The sequence below is a fragment of the Melopsittacus undulatus genome, chromosome Z, assembly GCF_012275295.1.
Source record: "Melopsittacus undulatus isolate bMelUnd1 chromosome Z, bMelUnd1.mat.Z, whole genome shotgun sequence".
Lineage (NCBI taxonomy): Eukaryota > Metazoa > Chordata > Aves > Psittaciformes > Psittaculidae > Melopsittacus > Melopsittacus undulatus.
This window is the reverse complement of record NC_047557.1, coordinates 10,415,009-10,434,581: the sequence shown is the minus strand read 5'-3', so window position 1 is coordinate 10,434,581 and position 19,573 is coordinate 10,415,009. Positions and strand designations below refer to the sequence as shown.

At 57.7% G+C, this 19,573-nt stretch overlaps 1 protein-coding gene across 3 annotated transcripts; it reads right to left on the bottom strand.

The window, feature by feature from the left end:
* Positions 1–4,168: 4,168 nt before the first annotated feature.
* On the bottom strand, positions 4,169–17,688 carry DNAJB5 (DnaJ heat shock protein family (Hsp40) member B5). 3 transcript variants are annotated; one of them, XM_034072869.1, is made up of 4 exons: positions 17,647–17,688; positions 11,172–11,416; positions 8,523–9,121; positions 4,169–4,491 (listed from the first exon to the last, which is right to left on the bottom strand). In XM_034072869.1, exons 2-4 carry the CDS (start codon positions 11,380–11,382, stop codon positions 4,258–4,260), a joined length of 1,044 nt encoding a protein of 347 aa, XP_033928760.1. In that variant the 5' UTR covers positions 11,383–11,416; positions 17,647–17,688; the 3' UTR covers positions 4,169–4,257. The 3 variants fall into 3 exon arrangements, with proteins under 3 accessions (XP_033928760.1, XP_005143513.3, XP_030899918.1); XM_005143456.3 differs by lacking the exon at positions 17,647–17,688 and adding an exon at positions 14,210–14,277; XM_031044058.2 differs by lacking the exon at positions 17,647–17,688 and adding an exon at positions 11,491–11,649.
* Between the last annotated feature and the right edge of the window lie 1,885 nt (positions 17,689–19,573).

Here is a 19,573-nt window from a genome sequence, read left to right as displayed (position 1 = left end):
GAGACCAGCCCCACCTCACTACATTCCCTATGGGGCAGCTGTAGAGAGCGGTAAGGTCTCCCTGAGCCTTCTCTTATCCAGACTAAACCCCCCCAGGTTCCTCAGCCCTTCCCCATCACATTTGTGCTCCAGACCCTTCACCAGCTCCTTTGCCCTTCTCTGGGCCCCCTCCAACCCCTCAATGCCTCTCTTGTAGTGAGGGGCCCAGCACTGAACCCAGGATTCAAGGTGCATCCTCACCAGTGCCCAGTGCAGGGGGATGCTCACTGCCCTGGCCCTGCTGCCACACTATTGCTGGTACAGGCCAGGATGCTGTTGGCTTCTTGCCTGCCTGGGCACAAGCTGCTCATGTGACACTGCTGGAGTTAGGGTCGAGGGGAGCTCCCGCACATCCCCTGCATCCCCTTGTGTTTCTGGGGCCAGCCAGTCTCATGTGCCCCCAGCTCAGGATCTGGGCTCTGCCCATGGCTCTTCCCCCCCAGTGCATTGCTCCATGGCTCATTTCCCTTCTCTGACCTGAACGTGCCACTGCCATCCTTGTGTTTCATGGGAGACAACTGCCTCCATGCACAGCAGCAGGGCCAGCCCTGAGCCTCTGGGACGCACAGAGCAGCCGCAGTGCTCTTGGCTTTTAGGGGTGCCCTGAGGGTGTCTGCAAAGGGATGGGGTGGCAGAAGGTGACCCCAAGCCTTGGGGTGAGCCAGGAGGGAGCAGACCCAGGCAGCAGAAGCTCCTGTCCCATCTCGGAGGGCTCCATCCAACCAGCTCTGTTTAAGGGCAGTGTCCGGATGGAGCTGCCCACGAGAGGGGCTTGTGCATAGCAGTGGGCAGGAAAAGAGCTGGAATCGGGAGCACTGTGTTTAAATAGGGCCTCTGTGCCAGGGCAGCCCCTGGGGGGTGCACTGCCCTACTTGGGAGCTCTGCTGTCCTCACACCACCTCTGCCTGAGCAGAGCCTGCTGCTCGCTGTGGGGGGCTGCAGACATCGGCTGTGGGGCAGTGGGGATGGGGATGGGGGGGCTGGTGCCACCCTGCCCCACACCACCCTTGTGGGGCTGATGGGACGCTCGCACCTCAGGGATGCTTCCTGCTCCCACCAGATGCTGCCGCTGCTCCACCAGCAGAGGCAGCTCCAGTTGGATGAGCTGGGATCCAGGCGGGATGGGGAAGCTGCTGCTCTGCTCCCTGCAGGAGCTCCTCAGGACTCCCCAGAGCGGCTTCTTGTCCCTGCCCTTGGGGCTGTCATCCCGTGGACAGATCCATCCCATTCATCCCATGGACAGATCCATCCCATCCACCCCGTGGACAGATCCATCCCATTCATCTCGTGGACAGATCCATCCCATTCATCCCGTGGACAGATCCATCCCATTCATCCCGTGGACAGATCCATCCCATCCATCCCATCCATGAGGAGGTCAGGAGGAGCAGGCTCTGTGATTCCATTCGGGATGTGTGTCCCAGCTCCCCCAGCCCTGCTGCCTCCCTGACTGCAGCTGCCCCCCCACAGCAGAAGGGCTGCAAACCCTCCTTCCTTGACACCCATGGGACACGGTAGTGACAGCACCTACAGGAGCTCCAGGACAGCAACTGTCACCACGGGTCCCTGCAGGGGCAGGATCCTTCCATGTGCCCTCCTCTCCTGCCCAGTGCCTTACTGGAGGGACTGGGGAGCCCCCACAGGCACTGGGGAGAAAGGAAGGGGCTCTCGGCTGGATGGGGTCAGGGTGTGGGGCTCAGAGGGTCCTGCAGCCCCCAAACCCTCCTGTCTCCTGCTGGCAGAGGGCAGGCAGTGGCCAGGCTGCTCCAGAGCAGGCAGGATGCTCCAAGGACACCCCCTTGGCTATCCCTGCCACAAGGGCACCCCATCTCCATGGACATCCCAGCTTCATGGATGTGTGCTCCCTATGGACATCCCATTGGCTATCCCTGCCACAAGGGCACCCCATCTCCATGGACATCCCAGCTTCATGGATGTGTGCTCCCTATGGACATCCCATTGGCTATCCCTGCCACAAGGGCACCCCATCTCCATGGACATCCCAGCTTCATGGATGTGTGCTCCCTATGGACATCCCATTGGCTATCCCTGACACAAGGGCACCCCTTCTCCATGCACATCCCAGCTTCATGAATGTGCACTCCCTATTGACATCCCCTACCCCATGGGCATCCCATCCCCACCTGCATCCCTGCTCCAAGGGTTTCCCCTCCGCACGTCCCTCCTGTGCTCCATGGGCATCCCTGGGGCTGATCCAGGAGAGGCTGCCCCAGCTCTGCCCACAGCCGCTGCTCCTGCTCCCACTGTGTGTGCCCCAGGGTTGGGATTTGCTGGGGGCTTGGAGCAGCTGCTCCAGTGGAAGGTGTCCCTGCCCATGGCAGGGGTTGGAGCTGGTTGAGCTTTGAGGTCCCTTCCAACCCAACCCATTTTATGGCCCTACAATCCACACATACACATGCAAAGGAAGTGTATTTTTTAAAATACTTTATTTCTCTTTATTTCTCTCAATACTGACATTACAAAAAAAAAGGAGGAAAAAAAAACAAAAAAAAGAAGAAAATTACAAAAAGAAAGAAGCACTATAAAACATTCAGGTCTCATTGAAACCGAGAAAACCAAAGCAGCGCAGGCGCTGTCCTGTCTTCTCGCTCATGGTGTCCACCAGGCTTCTCTACCTCGAACTCCATAGGGACCAGCGGCAGTGAATGAAGGGGTGTCCTCAACCCGGCCCCATACGCACTTATGGGGCTGTGCCCAGCCCCACACTCACCCCCTGCCCCACAGGACCCTGCTTGAAGTCATCGGGTTCAACCCTGTCAATACAAAACCCGTGCTCCCTGGGGGTGAGGGGGATGCTTTGCTGGGGGGTTTCTCATGGTGGTACAAGGGGAGCACCCCACATTGAACGCGCCTCCCACTCCATGGGAGCCTGGTTTGTATCCTGGGAGGAGGGGGAAATAAGGGTGGAAAAAGGATGGACGCGAGGCAGAGCGTGGGAATACAAAAAACTTCTCCCGGTGAAAATCCAAAGTTTTGGGTTTTTTTTGTTTTTGCGTTTGTTCTAAAAAAATACAGTATTTGAAGTGAAGCCACCGAACGGGCTCTGCCTCTGGCGCCTCCCATCCCGGCCTCCCGATGATCCGTCCCTGTAGAAAAAGGATATATACACACGCACCTCTCTATGACTAAAATCCCCATGTTTGACCTTAAAACGCTAGCGAACCCTGCGGCTCTGCTCACGCGCGGCTCCGGTTTGGCACCCAGACTTGTGCTACACACACACACATCCCCTTTGAGAGCGGGGGGGGCACGTGTGGTTTGGCTGAACCATCGTCCCCCCCCCCGCCTTGGAAAGAATAGGAAAGGAAAAAGAAAGGAAGTCAGGGTGCACCACGTTGGGAGCCATGGAGTGGGCAGAGAACCGCTGTGAATCTATGGAGCAAGCTCTATATATATGTACTTAGAAGAGGAGGAAAAGCAGCAATGCAAACTCAACACATCTGAACAAGAAAGCTCCACGCTGGGATTCCCCCCTCCTCATCCTCATCCTGATGCCCATCTGGGGGACAGAGGATGGATGGATGGATGGATGGGACCGTCCCCACGTCACTTGGCACAGCCGAGGCTCGGTTGTAGGCTTGGCACAGGAGTGGACCACAGTTGGACTCAGCACTGTGGTCTTGAGTGAGAAACAGTCCAGCTACGGGGCAGGAGGCCACCCATGATGAGTACAGTGGGACCCCCAACAGCAGCAAGTATCAAAGAGGGGAGGAAGAAACCAACAGTGGGCATGGCTGACCCTGCAGAGTCCTATGTACAGTGTGCCAGGCCCCGACCAGTCCAGCCTCTGGGGGGGACAAGTGGCCTGGAAAAGCAGGTGACATTAACAACCCAACATAGGATGAACCCCCCTGTGCCGTTGGCTTGTGCGAGGTGAGAAAGCTGGAGCTTGGGGTGGGAATAGAAAAGCTTTGGCAGCTGGGATAGGGCAGGAGCTTCCCTGCTGCTGGAGTAGAAAACAGGGCAGGAGGGGTGGGTGAGAGGATGGATGGGTGGATGGATGGGTGGGTGGATGGATGGATGATGGGTGGATGGATGGGGTGGGTTTGGGGGTGGGTTTTGGGGTGTAAAGGGAAGTGTTGTAAGGGTTGGTTTTTCTGTTGTTCTCTTTTTGCATTTGAAAGTGCTGTGGCACCTCTGCTCCGGTGCTGCACGAGCCACAGGAGTATTGCTGCTTGGGAGAGGAGTCCTCAGGCTTTAGGAGCACGGGAGGTGCTGCTTGAGGATCTGTCTCGTCTGAGGAGCTATTCTGTCCGGGAAGCGGATTTTGAACTCCACGATCAAGTCTCCTCTCTGGCTGGGGGCCTTGGGGAAGGGCAGCCCCTCCCCGCGCAGTCTCTTCACTGTCCCTGGCTTGATGATATCGTTGCAGGGCAGTGGGATCACCCTCCCGTCGATGGTGGGAATGTTCACGGTGCAGCCGCACAAGGCCTGGGGGACAAGAGCAGACAATGTCATCAGATGGGGTGGGCACCCCAAAGCATCCCAAGGCATCCCAAAGCATCCCAAGACATCCCAAAGCATCCCATGGCATCCCAAAGCATCCCAAAGCATCCCAAAGCATCCCTGCGGTCCCAGCACCAGCAGATCCCATCCCCTTTGGGTGATGCTCAAGGGCACCAAGAGTAAACCTGGGTCTCTTCTGATGCTCCCCAACATGGATGGGGCTGCAGGGGATGAAGCACACTCCATCCCCACCTCCTGTGCTCCCAGGAACCACCAGTGAGCGCCCCACAACTCACAGCAACAGGACAGGCTAAATATAGCCCCTTTCCCAGCGGAAAATCCAGCTGAGATCATCAGATGCCGCCGCAGTCCATCAGCTGTCACCCTGCAGAGCAGCCCTGTGCTGGGTTATCTATAGCACAGCCTGTGCGGCCTGTTCTCCCCCCAACAACAGCCCCAAAAGGTTACACCGGAGCGGGGCAGCTCTCCTAGAAGCCAGAGGGGATGGTCCCTGTCACCAGTCCCTTGTGGTTTCATTGAATCATGGAATGGTTTGGGTTGGAGGGGACCTTAAAGCTCATCCAGTTCCATCCTCCTGTCATGGGCAGGGACACCTCACACTGGAGCAGGTTTGGTGGGCACCCCTGTTGTACCCCACAGCATCCAGCCTGCATCAGGGACACACGTGATGCAGGAATGCAGCAAGAAAACCCTCATGTCCTTAAATAACTCAGACAGCTCTGGCATACACGTAGGCAGGATCGTCTCCAGGCTCTCAGCAAGGACTGAGGGAGAGATGCTTCTGGAACAGGAAAGAAGGGGGATACCAGAGTACATCCTTGAGATTCCAGGTGGGGGGCTGGCCCTGGGGGTCCCAGCCCTCCCAGAACACCCTGCAAAGGGAGGGCAGGAGGATGCTGTGGCTATTCCTGGGGTAGATGGGGAATGCTCCACATTCCCCTTGCCAGGAAAAGCCTCCAGTGGCAAAGCAGCAACAGGCACCAGGACAAACATTTCTTCCCATGCTGGCCATGGGCTTGGGGATGACGGATGTGTGCTCTGCAGCTGAGCCAGGGATCTGTAGCAGCTATCACAGAGGGATCCATGCCAGAGCCTGCATGGCAAGCAGAGAGCAGGAGAGATGAGGCTGCCTCCTTGCACAGCTCAGCTGCATTTGGTCTCCTCCTGGGATGTGTCCTGCAGGAATGAGCTTTCCTGGCTGTGGGAGGACGGCTGTTTCCAGCTCCATGCAAGCAGTGGCAGCTTGGCTAATCTCCAGCAGGAGGGGAGGAAAGGATGCTCTGCTCCATCCATGCATCACACAGGGATGCTGGAGCCCTCCTGCTCCCTGGTGCACACCACCACCCACCGCGGAGGGCTGCATGTGTCTGTGTGTGCCAGGGAAAGGACATCTCCAGCCACAAAGTGGGAAGGAGAACAGGAACTCGCTCCCTGTGGGAGCACGTGGATGGGGCAAAGAGAGGGATGTGAGCAGGAGCGGGCGGTAACAGCGCAGGCAGACAGGATCTTAATGTTTCCTTCCTAGAGCCAAGATGCAAGAATCCGAGGCAATCACTCCCCCACCGTATGTCCCTGTTTTCAGCTCCTTCTTGCTCAACTCCTCTGGCATTTGGGAAACCGGTTGCTGAAGTAACCGCGGGAGCTGCCCTGCATCCTAGAAAGAGGCCGGGTTTATCCCTGGGGATGAAATCACCCTGGGTTTGGTAGCTGTGAGAGCAGAGCTTTATCTAGGTCAGCGTTGGGTCCTCCTCCGCTCCCAGCGGAGCTACTGGGGGGAACGTCAGCACTGGTTGTGCCCCAGCCATCCGGATGCTCTGAGGAAGGTGACGCCAGGTAAAGGATGAAGGCGTTAGGCAGCAAAGCCCCTGAGGTCTGCCTGCCAGGAGCAGTGTGATTCCTGCCTCCCCCGGCTTCCCGCTGCGACACAAGCCTGGAGTTTTAGGAAGAGACACGTCCTTGCAGTCTGTCATACATCTCTGGTAACCAGCCTGCACTGTCGCAGTGCAATGGGGCCAGGCTTGGGGGGTGGGAGGGCACTGCACCCCTGGGTCACTCTGCAGAGGGTTCTGAAGATGGAGGAGATGAGGATGAAGATGAGGATGAGGAAGATGCTCTCCTGAGTGCCTAAGCACCAGGTAGTTTGCTCCATGTGGCAGCAGGGTGCTGGTGAAGGGTCTCCAGCACGGCCATGAGTGGGGTCAGAGCATGCACCTTCTGCAGGCTGGCACTGTGCTGTGCTCCTCTTGAGGCAGTGGAAGAGGCTTACAAGAAGGAAGGATGCAAGGAGAGCAGCCAAGGCTATGGCTTGGTGATGAACAGGGTGCACTCCATCACATGCTGAGGTGGTGGCATACGGAGCTGGGAAGCTCCTGGCACCTGCTTGTGCTCCAAAGTACTTAAAGTCCTTCTCCTTATGGAAGATAAAAGCAGCAGAGTTACCACCCTACCCTGGCAAGCACAGGATGGGGACAGCAGCCAGGCTGGCAGCTCCCTGAGGACGTTGGGTTTGCGGTGGAGGAGGACAGAGACCACAAGTTCTAGCTCAAAGAGGTGAGGAATTTGTCCAGACCAGCAATTTTCCACATGTAACTGCATTGTGCAAACCAAAGGCCAGCACAACACACCCTGTGATGAGCACCATGGCTCCTGGTGCAGCAGCACGTGGAGCCAGAGCAGGTTTCTCCACTTGCTGCTCAAGGGACAACTCCAGGCAAGAGTCCCTCCAGCCTCAGCAGTGCTAACTGGGCTAACATCAGTGTAACCAGGCTAACATCAGCACAACCAGCTTGGGGTTAATCCTACAGATAGATAGGGGAATGCACAGAAGGAAACATCTGAGATATGGCATGCTGGCTCCATAAATAAGGCAATCTCTCCCGAGTATTTCTGGAGCAGCCAGGGAAGCCAGCCACCACAGGAATAAACCTCTGCACTTTGCACTGTGAAGGGCAGTTAGCTCCTGAGTCAAGATTAAACTTAAGCTTGAGTTTTCTGCAGGAGCACCCAGCTCTGCTTGACCTGCATGGCTGCTCCTTTCCCCCAGAGCACCAGGTCACAGCCCCAGCAGGGACACAGAGCCATAACAAAGCTCCTCTGACTCACTGGCAATGTTTCACAAGCTCACGTTTCCCTACCTCAGGTCTGGCTCATTGAGCTTATTCCTATGAAATGCATTTGAGAACATAAATCTGTCTCTGGGAAGAAAAGAAATCAGCTCATTAAGAAGACAGACAGCGTCTACAGTCTGAAAGGAACAGCAAATGGCAGCTGCACAGAACGTCAGTGTTAAGTGCAGCTGCCAGCTGGGATTTATTGAAAGGTAGTTATAAAGCAGCAGTGGTGAATGGCACGTCTTGTGCTGGGTTAACCTGCCCTTCCTCTCCCACCTCACAGCAGTTTGCAGGATCTGATGGATCCAGTTCCACCGTGACCTGCAGGACTGATATGTGCTGAGTTTTGCTAATTGCCTAAGGCTTTGTGTTCATTTGGTTCTTTATATAGAGGATGCAGAACCAAGAAAAACAGCTCAAGGATTGCTCAGGGAGGGCAAGGTAACCTTCTCCACATGAGAACAGCTCCTGCTCTCTTGTCCATGGGGAGAGAGTGCTATCCTGGACAGTAGCTAAGCCACAAGCAGGCTCAGCTGCGAGAACAAGCAGGGACCAGACTCATGCCAACCCAGGTTTTCCCTTGTTCCTACAGAGGATCTGGGCTCTCTTCCACATGTGAACACCCTCTGCTAAAATAGAAAGACAAGGCATATGGGGAAGGGAAACAACAAATGCCACTTTGTACAGGTTCAAGGTGTGCTCAGCAGGGGCACAGCACCTGTGTCCTGCACCCAGCTCCTCTCTCCAGATGTCTTTGCTTGTGTCTTTCCCAACCTACCTGTCCCTTCCTCATCGCTGCAGGAGAAGAACCAATTCCTGTCTCAGTACCAAGTGCCATGACCCAGAACCACCTCCCACCCCTTGGGATTCCCCACTCATACCCACCTCTTTAAGACTGATGTTTGCCGTGTAGACCACGTTCGTCCCATCCCTCTTGAAGTGCGAGTGAGGCTTGTCCTTGAGGATGAAGACGATGTCAGCAGGGATGTTGTCTGGGGTGGCATCCCCTTCTTTGGGGAATGTGATTTTGGTTCCCTCCTTCCAACCCCGTTTGATGACAATGTTTAGGATCTTGTCCTCAGTCCGCATGGTCCGGCCATCAGCATTGAGCCTTCTGCGTGTGATCTTCATCCTCTTGGTGGAGCCATGGTAGATCTCTTCCAAGGACACCTTGAGCTCATGGATGACAGGTGGGTCTTGGACCTTCCTGCGTGTGTGCAGGGACTCCTGGTGCCGCCGGTGAACCCCATTGATGCCGTTGAAGCCAAACCGGCCAAAGGCACTGAAAGGGTCATCGTCTTCATCGATGTCCATGTCTTCCTGGTCGAAGCCATTGAATATTCGGGAGCGGCTGCTGGCGAAGAAGATGTCGAAAGGGTTGGAGCCTCCGAAGAAGGAGGCAAAGGTGGCATGGGGGTCTCCATGGAAGGTGTAGTGGAAAGTGTTCCCTGAGCCACCTGAAGAGCCACCTCCAGTTTTGAGACCTGGAAGAGAAAGGGGAAGACAAGACATGAACACTCTCTGACAGCTGATGCCATGCCAGGACTGCACTTTCCAGGCAGGATCATGGTCTCTGCTGGCTCTAGGCAGACTTTCCAGTGTCTCCTAATGGTGCAGGTCACCCACTTCAGCCAGCCACCTGCAAAGAACATGGGGCAGGAAGGTACCAGCTTAATCCATGACAAATAAGCACAAAACAAGCTCACCAAGCTCAAAATCTGACCAGGTTTTGTCCGTGCTATCTCTACTGAAGTTCTTCTTTGGTCATCTCCACTCAATTCATGCCCTTTAAGCATTTCCTGACTATCCCATCTCCATTTTTCCCCATGGGCAGGTTCCCTTCTGCCCAAGTTGTCCTGTCCTTTGGGCTGCACCGACTGGGAGCATCACATCCTGTAGCTGAGAACAGGCTTTGAGCTCATGAGTGCCCATGCAGATGGAGGTCAGCAGACCTCCAGGTCAGCACACAGCTGCCCGAGTACAGACTGTACAAAACAACAGGTAAACTCAAGGTTTGGATCCTTTTGCAACCATTCCCATGGGAAATTCCCCTGCCAGGTCCCAGGCTAAGCCTTACGTCACTGCAACTATCCCAAGGTCCCAGGCAGCCAAGGCACATGATAAGTGCCCCTCCAAAGAGGTCACACACGCTCTGCAAGGCTATTTTTGACCAGGAGGGTTGGGAAGGGTTAAGCCAGACCTAGCTCTAGGACTATTTTCAGGGCACAACAGTGACAGTGATGGACTATTTCTGACAGGCTGTTCCTCGTGCCAGACCCCCCCCATCACTGAATGGGGCAACTCTGGGGGTCTGATTGATGAAGTTAATATAGTGGGTGGGTTAGGGGGGGCTTTCACTTCACCTTGCCCACCACATGTGGACCCAGAAGCCCTTCAAAATGCTGATCCCCAAGACACGTTGCTCCAAAGAATGTCACCTGATGGGAAACGGAAAGGTTTCCATGGGCCATGAGACTGATGGAGCAAGAAGGGGCTGCTCTTGCCTCCCTCCTTAACTCATTCCTTATTTTAGGTGTCTTCAGGTGATGGGGATTTCGCCGAATCCCCCAGGAGCCCCTGTCCCCTAACAGACTGTACAGCCAGGAGGTTTCACCTTTAATCCCATGACGCCAGCCTGAGCTGGGTCCGGTTTCCTCGGCATTGCCTCTGGGGAAAGGCTGGTTTCCCACTTGAGGCAGCCTCTTCTCATTTTACAGGGTGGCAGATCACTGTGCCCGGTGCATCCATCACAGCCCTGACATAACTGACGGGTCAAAATTAACCCACTGCTGGTTAATTCTGCTGGTAGCTCATTAAGAGGATGCACCTGCCCGTTGACAGGGCTGCCTCTTCCACCCAGCAGCCTGTTCCTGCCAGACCTCCTGCTCTTTTAAGCACCCAAGTCCTGGGCTGATTAATGCAGATGCTATTCGGTGCTCTCCTCGAATGGGGTTGCGCTCTTCCATCTTCGACTAATAAGGCCGCCTGTGGTTGAGCAGCTCTTCTCCTCCTCCTCCTCCTCTGTGCCAACCACCAGACAACAGCAGCCGCTTGGTTTCAAAACAAGGACCTATTACTTAAATTGGGAAAAGCTTTGAATGCTGTGGGTCAGCCTGTACCAGGGAGGACAGCGGGACCAGTGCCCAAATTGCGGGGATAATGTGGACAAAAGCAATACTTCTCTGCTGGGATATTTAGGTCAATTAAAGGGCTGCTAATGAATTACCCCAGGTACCATCCAGGAGGTCAGGTGAGCTCCTTCCACCTCCCTTGTCTCAGCTGGGTTTTGGGGCAGAAGGCAGGGAGAGCCCTGCCATCCCAGGAGGCAGGGTGGGAAAGGAGGGTGACCCAGAAAGGAATGGGATGAAAGAGGATTGCTGACACCTGTAGAGCCTTCACTGGCCCCAGTTCCAAGCTTCCAGCCCCATTTTGGGTGCAGGCATGAACCCTCTGTGTGAAAAGCCTCCCTTGCATAGAAAACCCAATCTGGACCACCACCCCTGCCTCCAAAGCAAGCAGTGCTTGTCCACTTACCTTCCTCCCCATACTGGTCATAGACAGCTCGCTTCTTGGGGTCACTCAGGACATCATAAGCCTCCGCGATCTCCTTGAACTTCTCCTCGGCGTTGGGGTCTTTATTCTTATCGGGGTGATACTTGAGGGCCATTTTCCGATAGGCTTTCTTGATTTCATCCTCGTTGGCACCGCTCTGGATGCCCAGGATCTTGTAATAGTCCTTCCCCATGACGGCGACGCTGCCGGGAGCCGAGTACTTATTCCTGCAAGCAGAAAGAGAGCCCTGGGTCAGGCGAGCACCACACAGGGCTCGGCTGGGGATGGGACCCACACGCACTTATCGCGGAGCCGGTGCTCCCTGCGTCCCACCGGCCAGCAGCACCACAGCCAGCTCAAGTCCACGCTTCCCAATGGAGGTCAGAGCCCTGGTGCCAAGATGTGTCCCGGCTCCAGCTGTAACCCTCTGAGCCCTAAGGCAGGGACAGGGACACTCATCTCTGAGGCTGAAGGGTGTAGGGAGAGCCTGAAACAGAGCATGGCATTATAAAGGCCACGCCACTGCTCACGTCAGGCCAGGATCATGTCCTCCCCCTGCCCCTGGGTGGGCCCAGAGGGCTGAGCTATGCCTATATGTAGCCAGGAGCCCGTGTGTGTCCCCTCCTCTCCCAGGCAGGGACCTGGGATGGGAGCTGGGGTGGTGACAGCAGAGCTTTGGAGGCTGAAAGCAGCGGCAGAGACCGCGCTGCCGCCTTCACCTTAAAGGAACTCCAAACATTTTGTTCCTGAAAGCAATTGGCATTCAGCTGGAGATAAATGCCTCCGGCTGTCAGAGCTGTAATTTGTGTTTAGCGAAGAGGGAACGGAGCCGTTAGACAGAAACATCTTGTGGTGGTGGGAGGGCTTTTTATATATATATTTATTTTTTTGTTTCAAAAGAAAGAAAAAAGATAATTCCCACCAGTTTCTCTCCTGAGTTGCACTCCCCAGAGCCTCCAACTGCACCTCGCAGTGAGCCAGGAACACAGGGCTCCCTCGCTCCATCACGCGGGGGCCGAGGCTGGGGCCATGCCTATACTAAGGCATGGAAAATCCAGTGGCCGTAATTCATTCCCCAGTCACGCTGCTGGAGTCGCACAGACCCAGCGAGCAGAGGGGAGGGCAGAGGCTGAGCGAGCCCCATGCTCCTACAAGGACAATTCCTGCTGCTTCTCAACCTTGGGTTATGTGACCAAACTCTGGACACCCTGAGCATGGCCTGATCCCCCCTCACAGCTCAGTGATTGCTGTGTGCCCTGCTCCTGTCCCATCACACCTCCTGCCCTCTGTTAAAGCCTTCCTGCTCACACTTAGCTCCTTGCTACCACCCCAGTTTCACTCCATCCTTGCTCCAAACACCCCTGGGCAGCCTCAACCCATCACAACCAGCCCCAGCAGACAGGTCTCTGCATGGAGCATGAGCCTTGATCCTGTCCTTCACCACCACACAAGCTGCCAGATGTTCTCCCCCATCCTTAAGCATCCATGGAGGTCACAGAAGGATCCTGCAATCACAGCAGCTCAGATGTGGGTGGCCAGGGCCACCATAGCACTGCATTGAGCCCCTGGCATTCACCCACCGGTGGCCTTGGGGTCATAGCATGGGCAATGACCCCTTTACAGATGGGTGTCTGCAGAGGGGCTGGAAATTGGCCCCACACTTGGCCAAACTACCACCCTCTGGAGCAAGTACCTGCTCCCAGCATGGAGCAGGTGCTTTGCTGCAGATGGGAAGAGAACACAGGGAGGCACAGCACAGCTCTGAAGGACACAGTGAGGTGAGATAAGGGCACCCACGGATTTGTGAGCCACAGAAGAGGTGGGAGAAGGTCCCTGTGGGTGTAAAGAGCATCCGACAGCGTCTCCCACGGCAGCTCCTGCACACAGGCGCCGGCGGCTCCATCCCACGCAGGCGCTGGGAATGCTCTGCCCTCGGTCCACCTCGGCTCTCTCTGCCCTTCCCATAGGAACGGGCTGCACAACACCCAGGGATGAGCAACAGGAGGGGGGCTGAGGGTAACCAACCATTGCTCCCATCAAAGGTCACTCCAATGCAGCCCTTGGTGCTGGGCTGGTCCCCATGACCAGCACCAGGATTTGCCCCTGCCTGGATGATGCACTGAGGACAACCCCATCACACACCGGCTTGAGAGACGCACATTACAGCACCCAGCTCCGGATCCAACCCCACACAGCCCAATGCACCAGCACCCCCCTCACCCAGCCAAAACCCCACGGCGCTTCCCAAGACAACACCTCGTATCCCAGCACAACACCATTGCCCTGTCCGGGATCCCCTGTCCTGCCCACAAGGGGTCTTTGGCCGGGGTGGGGATGCAGCCAAGGATGCTCTCCTGGCCAGGGATCCCTTTGTGTGGCTGTGCTCACGGAGGGTGGGATTTGGTGTCCCGAAACACCCCCCACGCATGTTTTACCGTGCGGAGCCGGCGGCAGGTGACCGGTGGGTTAAGACAACGCTCCGGAGGCGACGCTCACATGTGCGATGATGATGATGATAAAACACGACTCTGTCCCCGCACCGCTTCCCTCCCACCTCCCGGGATCAGCTGCGCCTTGGGCTCCTCTCCCCCTTCTGCTCAGTCATCTGCCTTCCCATTTAACCCCCTCAGGAGCGGGGCTGGTGGTGGTGAAGGAAGGCAGGTACAAAACCCATTCCTGCATCACCCACCCGACAAACCCACACCTGGTTGGAGAACACAGCATCCCCCACCCTGCCATAAGGAACCAGCCTGGCCTTCATCCCCCTCCTTAGCCACACACATGGACCCAACATGAAATAATGAAGTCAGAAACGGCGGCTTTGTTCCATCCCTGCACATGACATCAGCCGAATAGCGATCCCTTGACATAATCCCTGTGCCCGGCGGTCCCCACCGGAGGGATGAGGCTCACCCTGGGCAGCAGCACCGGGAATGGGAGCTGTGCTTTGTGTCCGTTTGTCCGTCCCGGGGAGCAAGGTCACGGCAGGACGTGCAGTGAGGAGGCAGGAACCCACTTACCGGAACTTGACGAACACATTCATGGTCCAAGCCGACCTTTTCAAAGGCTCCAGTTTGATTTTAAACATCGCCCTTGTCCACAGGTGCCCCGGGAGTCACCGGGAATGCCGCACGGAAGGATGCTCCGGTGGCCGGATCCCTCCGGCACAGCAGGAAGGCAGCGGTCGGCACCCGGGATGGCTCCAAAAGGGGTTTAGGTGGTGCTGGGTGAGCGGTGCCGGAGGGATGCTGCCGGGAGCTGCCGTCCTTTGTCACACGCACGGGGACACCCTTCAATGGAGTCGCTCTCCGTAATCTTCCTTTTAATTGGCTTCCTGACGCTCCCTCAGCTCCAGCATCCTCCTCCCCACTGCCTCCCGGCCGCCCCGCTCCTGTCACACACGTCCCCCGGTACCGTCACGTCCCCGTTACCGTCACGTCCCCCACCACGGAGCACACAGGAGCTCCCCCCTCCTCGGTGTCCCCACAGAGGACTCTGCTCCGCACCCCAAAGTAGGACGGCAGCGGCAGGAAGGCGATGGAGGTGTTAGGAAGTCACATTGACCGGGATGCACCTCCCCAGCTTTCCCCCTGTGGGTCCCCAGTGCCCCACAGAAGAGGTCCCACCACCCGGTGCATGGGGCTCCCGGTGCAGCGCGGCACCGGGATGGAGCTGGCTCCGAGCACGGAGCCAAGCACAGCGGCACAGAACCTACTTCTGAGAAGTCACCTTCAGGCACACCAAGGAAATCCAATAGCACCAAATCCCCTGATCACTCACGAGCCACTGAGAGCATCCCCTCCGGATGCCCCACAATGGAATCCGGCAGCTCCTGCATCCCACCCTCGGCGAGCACAAAACCGCATCCCAAAGGATTAGGGGGGGTCTGGCGGTGAGAGCCGGGATGGATGAGCCGGGATGGATGAGCCGGGATGGATGAGCCGGGATGAGTGCATACCTCTCGGCGCGGCTCCAGAAGAGCAGGATGGCCGGCATGGCAGCGTATCCCGGGTTCAGTCAGGGATGCCGGATGGGATGCGGGATGGGATGCAGGACGGGATGCAGGACGGGATGCAGTGTCTGGGGCAGGCAGAGCCACCCGTGCCCGTGCTGGCTGGCAGCCGCAGGCAGCAATGTCATGACTACCCGCAATGAATCATCCCCTCCCCGGGCCCCCACACACAGTGCCCGCCCCCCCCCGCCCCACCACAGCCCCACTGGGGTGCGGGCACCTGCGTGGGGATGGGGTTAACCCTCCCCTCGCTGCCTCTGCTCTGCCTCACAGCCCCATTGGCAGCCCCCAGCGTGGGGAGAACGGGGCAGGACCCCCCCATGATGACCCCATATAGGGTCCCACATTCCTATGCCCACTCCTGCGTGGGGATGGGGACAAGACACACGTGCTGTCCTTCCATACCCCCCCCAAGCATTGTCTCCCATCCGTTCCCAGCCCTACATAGTGCTGGGAGCTGATGGGGTCAAATTCCCCTTTGCTGCTTTCCCATGTGGGACTCCCCCTTTTCAGCCCCCATCGGGATCAAGCACCCTTCAACATCTCTCCATAGAGGATTCCCCCTTTCCAGCCCTATGGTGCTGGGTCCCGTGTGGGGATGGGGTCAAGCCCCCCTCCCCAGTGTGTCCCATGTAGGATCCCAGCCCCTTTGGGGTGCTCACACTGGTGTGGGGATGGGGTTAAGCCCCCCTTAACATCTCTCCATATCCATGTCCCCCATTTCCAGCCCCTCAGTGTCCCCGCTGTGTAGGATCCCAGCCCCACAGTGCTGTGGGGACAAGGTCAAGCCCCACGTGCTGCCTCCCAATATGGGGTGCACCTTTCTAGCCCCACCACAGTATGTGGGGATGGGGTTAAACCCCCTCATTGCTCACTCTGAGCCCCCTGCCCAGCCCCAGTGGGGGGGCTAAGACCTGTGTGTGGATGGGGATAAGCCCCACTACAGCCCCCCAGGCAGTGCCCCATTTAGGGGCATGGTGAAGGGTTGTTACCTATATGGGAAAGGGTTCACCCCTCTGCTGTGCCCCAGCCCCACTGGTTAACCCTTTCCTGCAGCTCTCCTGGGGACACTGTCACCTCCACTGGGGACAGGGGTTAACCCCTTCCTTGCTGACTCTGTCACTGTCACTTGAGGGGCACAGGGGGTGTTTATCCACTTCACCTGCCAGCTCAGCCCCACTGGGACACACTGGTACCCCCTATGTGAGGGGTGGTGGTGTTAACCCCTTCCTGGCCACACCACACAGATCCAACTGGACACATTATCCCCTCCAAAGTGGGATGGGACAGAGGGGTCAGCCCTCACCTCAGGGTCCTCTCTAGCCCCACAGGGCTGTTCTGTAGCCCCATAGAGGGGAGGGATTAACCCCTTTCTGCCACACTTGAATGCTCTGTTAGGGGGCAAAGGGATGAACCCTGGTTCTCACCCACTTCAGACCCATGGAGACATGCTGTCATTAGGTAAGGCTCCATAGTTAATCCTGACCCACAGCCCCATGGGGGCAAAGGCACCAGTCCCTTCCTACCCTGTCTTCAGCCCCACAAGGACACCCTGCTACCCTGTGGGGACAAAAGGGCTAATGGCTAACCTCTGTTCCCCACCCATTAAGGGATATAGGGGCTCACCTTCCCTGCCCGGCCCCACAGCAAAACCCAGGCACCCCATGGGGTAGGATGATGGACCCCCACGGGGTAGGAGGATTGACCCCAGCCTCACCAGTTACTCCGTGGGGCAAAGGGACTGTCCCCCCGACCCCAAAGGGACACAGTGTCACCTTATGGTGCAGAGAGGCTGACCCCCAGCCCCTATAGCAACACCCTGACACTCCACGGGGCAGAAATGGAGTGAGCCCCATAGCAACACTCTTGTCACCCCATGGGGCAAGGGGTCTGACCCCTTAGTGACATCCTGTCACTGTATGGGGCTGAGCTACGGACCCCCAGCCCCATGGCACAGCGAGGCTGACCTCCAGCCCCATAGCAGCACCCTGTTCACCCCAGAGGGCAGGGGTCCTGCCACCACAGTGACATCCAGTCACCCCATGGCGCAGAAGGCCTGACCCCCACCCCATAGAGACACGCTGTCACTCCACGGGGCGGGCGGACTGAGCCCCACACGGCAGGGACACTCACCCCCTGTACTTCCACACCAACACCCTATCACCCCTCGGCGCAGAGACACTGACCCCCGGCCCCACAGCGACATCCTGTCACCCTATGGGGTAAGAGCACTGCCCCCCTTTAACCCCACACGGACTCCCTGTCACCCACCGCGGCGGGGGCACTGACGCCCACACTGTCACCGCAGGGGGCTGAGGGCCCGAGCCGCTGTGTGGGGCGGTGTGGGGCTCTATGGGGCTGGGGGGGCAGCGCTGTGGGGCGGTGTGGGGCTCTGTGGGGCTCTATGGGGCGGCGGTGTGGGGCAGGGCCGCCCCCGGCACTCACCGCTCGCGCTGTCCCGGGGCGCCGTGCGCTCGCTGAGCCCCCCCCCCCCACCTCTCCGCCAATCCCCACCCTCCCCTCCCCGCCCCCGCCCGCCACGTCAGGGGAGTCCCGCCCACGCTCGCCACGCCCCGTTGGGCGGGAGGAGTGTCAGTCACCGAGAAACCGGCCTCTCATTGGCTATCTCCAAGGAGGGGGCGGGGCCAAGAGGGAGGGTTGAAAGCCAAGCCCTAACCCTTTTCACCCCGCCTCTCTAACGCCGGCTCCTATTGGTCCATTCAAGCCGGCACCTCCCCTTTGGCGCTCTCTCATTGGTCAGACGCTCCCGGTTAGGAGCGGCGGGGTCTCTGGGGGAATGTTCTGGAAGGGTGTGACGTCAGCGGGGCGGTGACTCTCACGGGTGAGGGAATGGGATGGGAATGGGACTGGGAATGGGATGGGAATGGGACTGGGAATGGGATCGGGAACAGGAGCAGGGACCGGCATGGGGCAGGGAGGACACAATGGCGGAGGGGCGAGACGAGAGACCCCTCAGCTCCACTCCGCCATGTTGGGTGCCCGGCCCGGGAGCGGACTCCGCTCCCGGGCCGGGCACCCAACATGGCGGAGTGTGGCTGAGGTAATGCGGGCCTAGCGCTGTTCGTCGGCACAAGGATCCCTCTCAGGGCCGTGTGGTTTGGATCTCACCCTCTGAATATCCCTCCTTGATGCTCCCGGTGTCCCGGGAATGGTTCAGCATCGTGATGGAGGAGGTGTGTGGAGACCCCATAAACACAGCACATGAACAAGTCAGTCTGTTGTCCCATGTTGGTGCAGAGCCATGGCCCTTCTGCCTGCAGGCCTGTACCAGTGCCAGGTGCAGTGTGTGCTGCAGCTGGTGGTGAGCAATGGAGGCTGTTGGAGCCACATTTGTCATCATCACAAGGTGCTCCTGTCATCCCCTCACTGGGGAGGTGTTTGGGTGGGCTCTGAGTCACGGACAGGCCTTCTCCGGGGGTTGGTCACAGTGTTGGGCTCGCTGTCGTCCTGTGATGGAGGCACAGCATCATGGAATGGTTTGGGTTGAAAGGACCTTGAGATCACCCTCTTCCAACCCCCCTGCTTATCTCTGTCTGGAGCTACACAGGCTCCTCTTATACCCCCACTGAACTCTGTGGAGACCTTCTGGCTGGGAGGGTTGTGGGTCTCATGGTGTCCCCCCTCACAGCAGCTGAGTCACGCTGACACCAGACTAGCACTCACTGTTACCGTCTGTTTCACTGTCTGTGCCTGGCGTGTGCAGTCATGGCCAATTCCTTGCCTTGCAAATGCTTTTTATTCCAGCCTTTCATCACAGGGTTATGGAGGCCCCGGGGCAGGGGAGCTGGTGCTGTGCTCACAAATGATCTGCTTCGTGTGCAGCTGCCTGGGCACAAATAAGGGCTTTGGGCCAGTGGGTGGATGCAGCCCCAGCACTGGGGCACGGCAGGGTCAGGGCAGACCACAGCCTGCCTTAACCAGAACTGTTCTTCCTTCACAGCCCGTCTGCCCGCCGGCGCTTCCGCACCCTTGTAAAGGCACGCCGGGAAAGTGGCAGGAATAATTAAAGGTACAAAGCTGTTTCCATAGAAGGAACAATTACATAAACGGGCTGTCTTCCGTCTGGGGGAAGAGATGACTGAGGGAGGCATGACAGGGAATGATAAAATGCTGTGTGGCAGGGCGAAAGCGAGCGGGGAATGGTTGCTTCTAGGAACGGGGAGTCTCATGCCAGAAGAGATATGTTGCTCCATCCCTGGCAGTGCTCAAGGCCAGGTTGTATGGGGCTTGGAACAGCCTGGTCTAGTAGGTGTCCTTGCATGTGGCAAGGGGTTGGAACTGGATGAACTTTAAGGTCCCTTCCAGCACAAACTGTTCTGTGATTCTATGATTCTAAGAGGTAGTGGCCCCT

Bases quoted from the DNA above. Each gene is read 5' to 3' on its own strand.
- DNAJB5 (XM_005143456.3), bottom strand. From the start codon at position 14,277: ATGTTTAAAATCAAACTGGAGCCTTTGAAAAGGTCGGCTTGGACCATG. The intron at 11,417-14,209 runs GTAAGTGGGTTC...TTCTGCTTGCAG, and splicing joins AATGTGTTCGTCAAGTTCCG to GAATAAGTACTCGGCTCCCG. The intron at 4,492-8,522 runs GTGGGTATGAGT...CTTGTCCCCCAG, and splicing joins CAAACATCAGTCTTAAAGAG to GCCTTGTGCGGCTGCACCGT.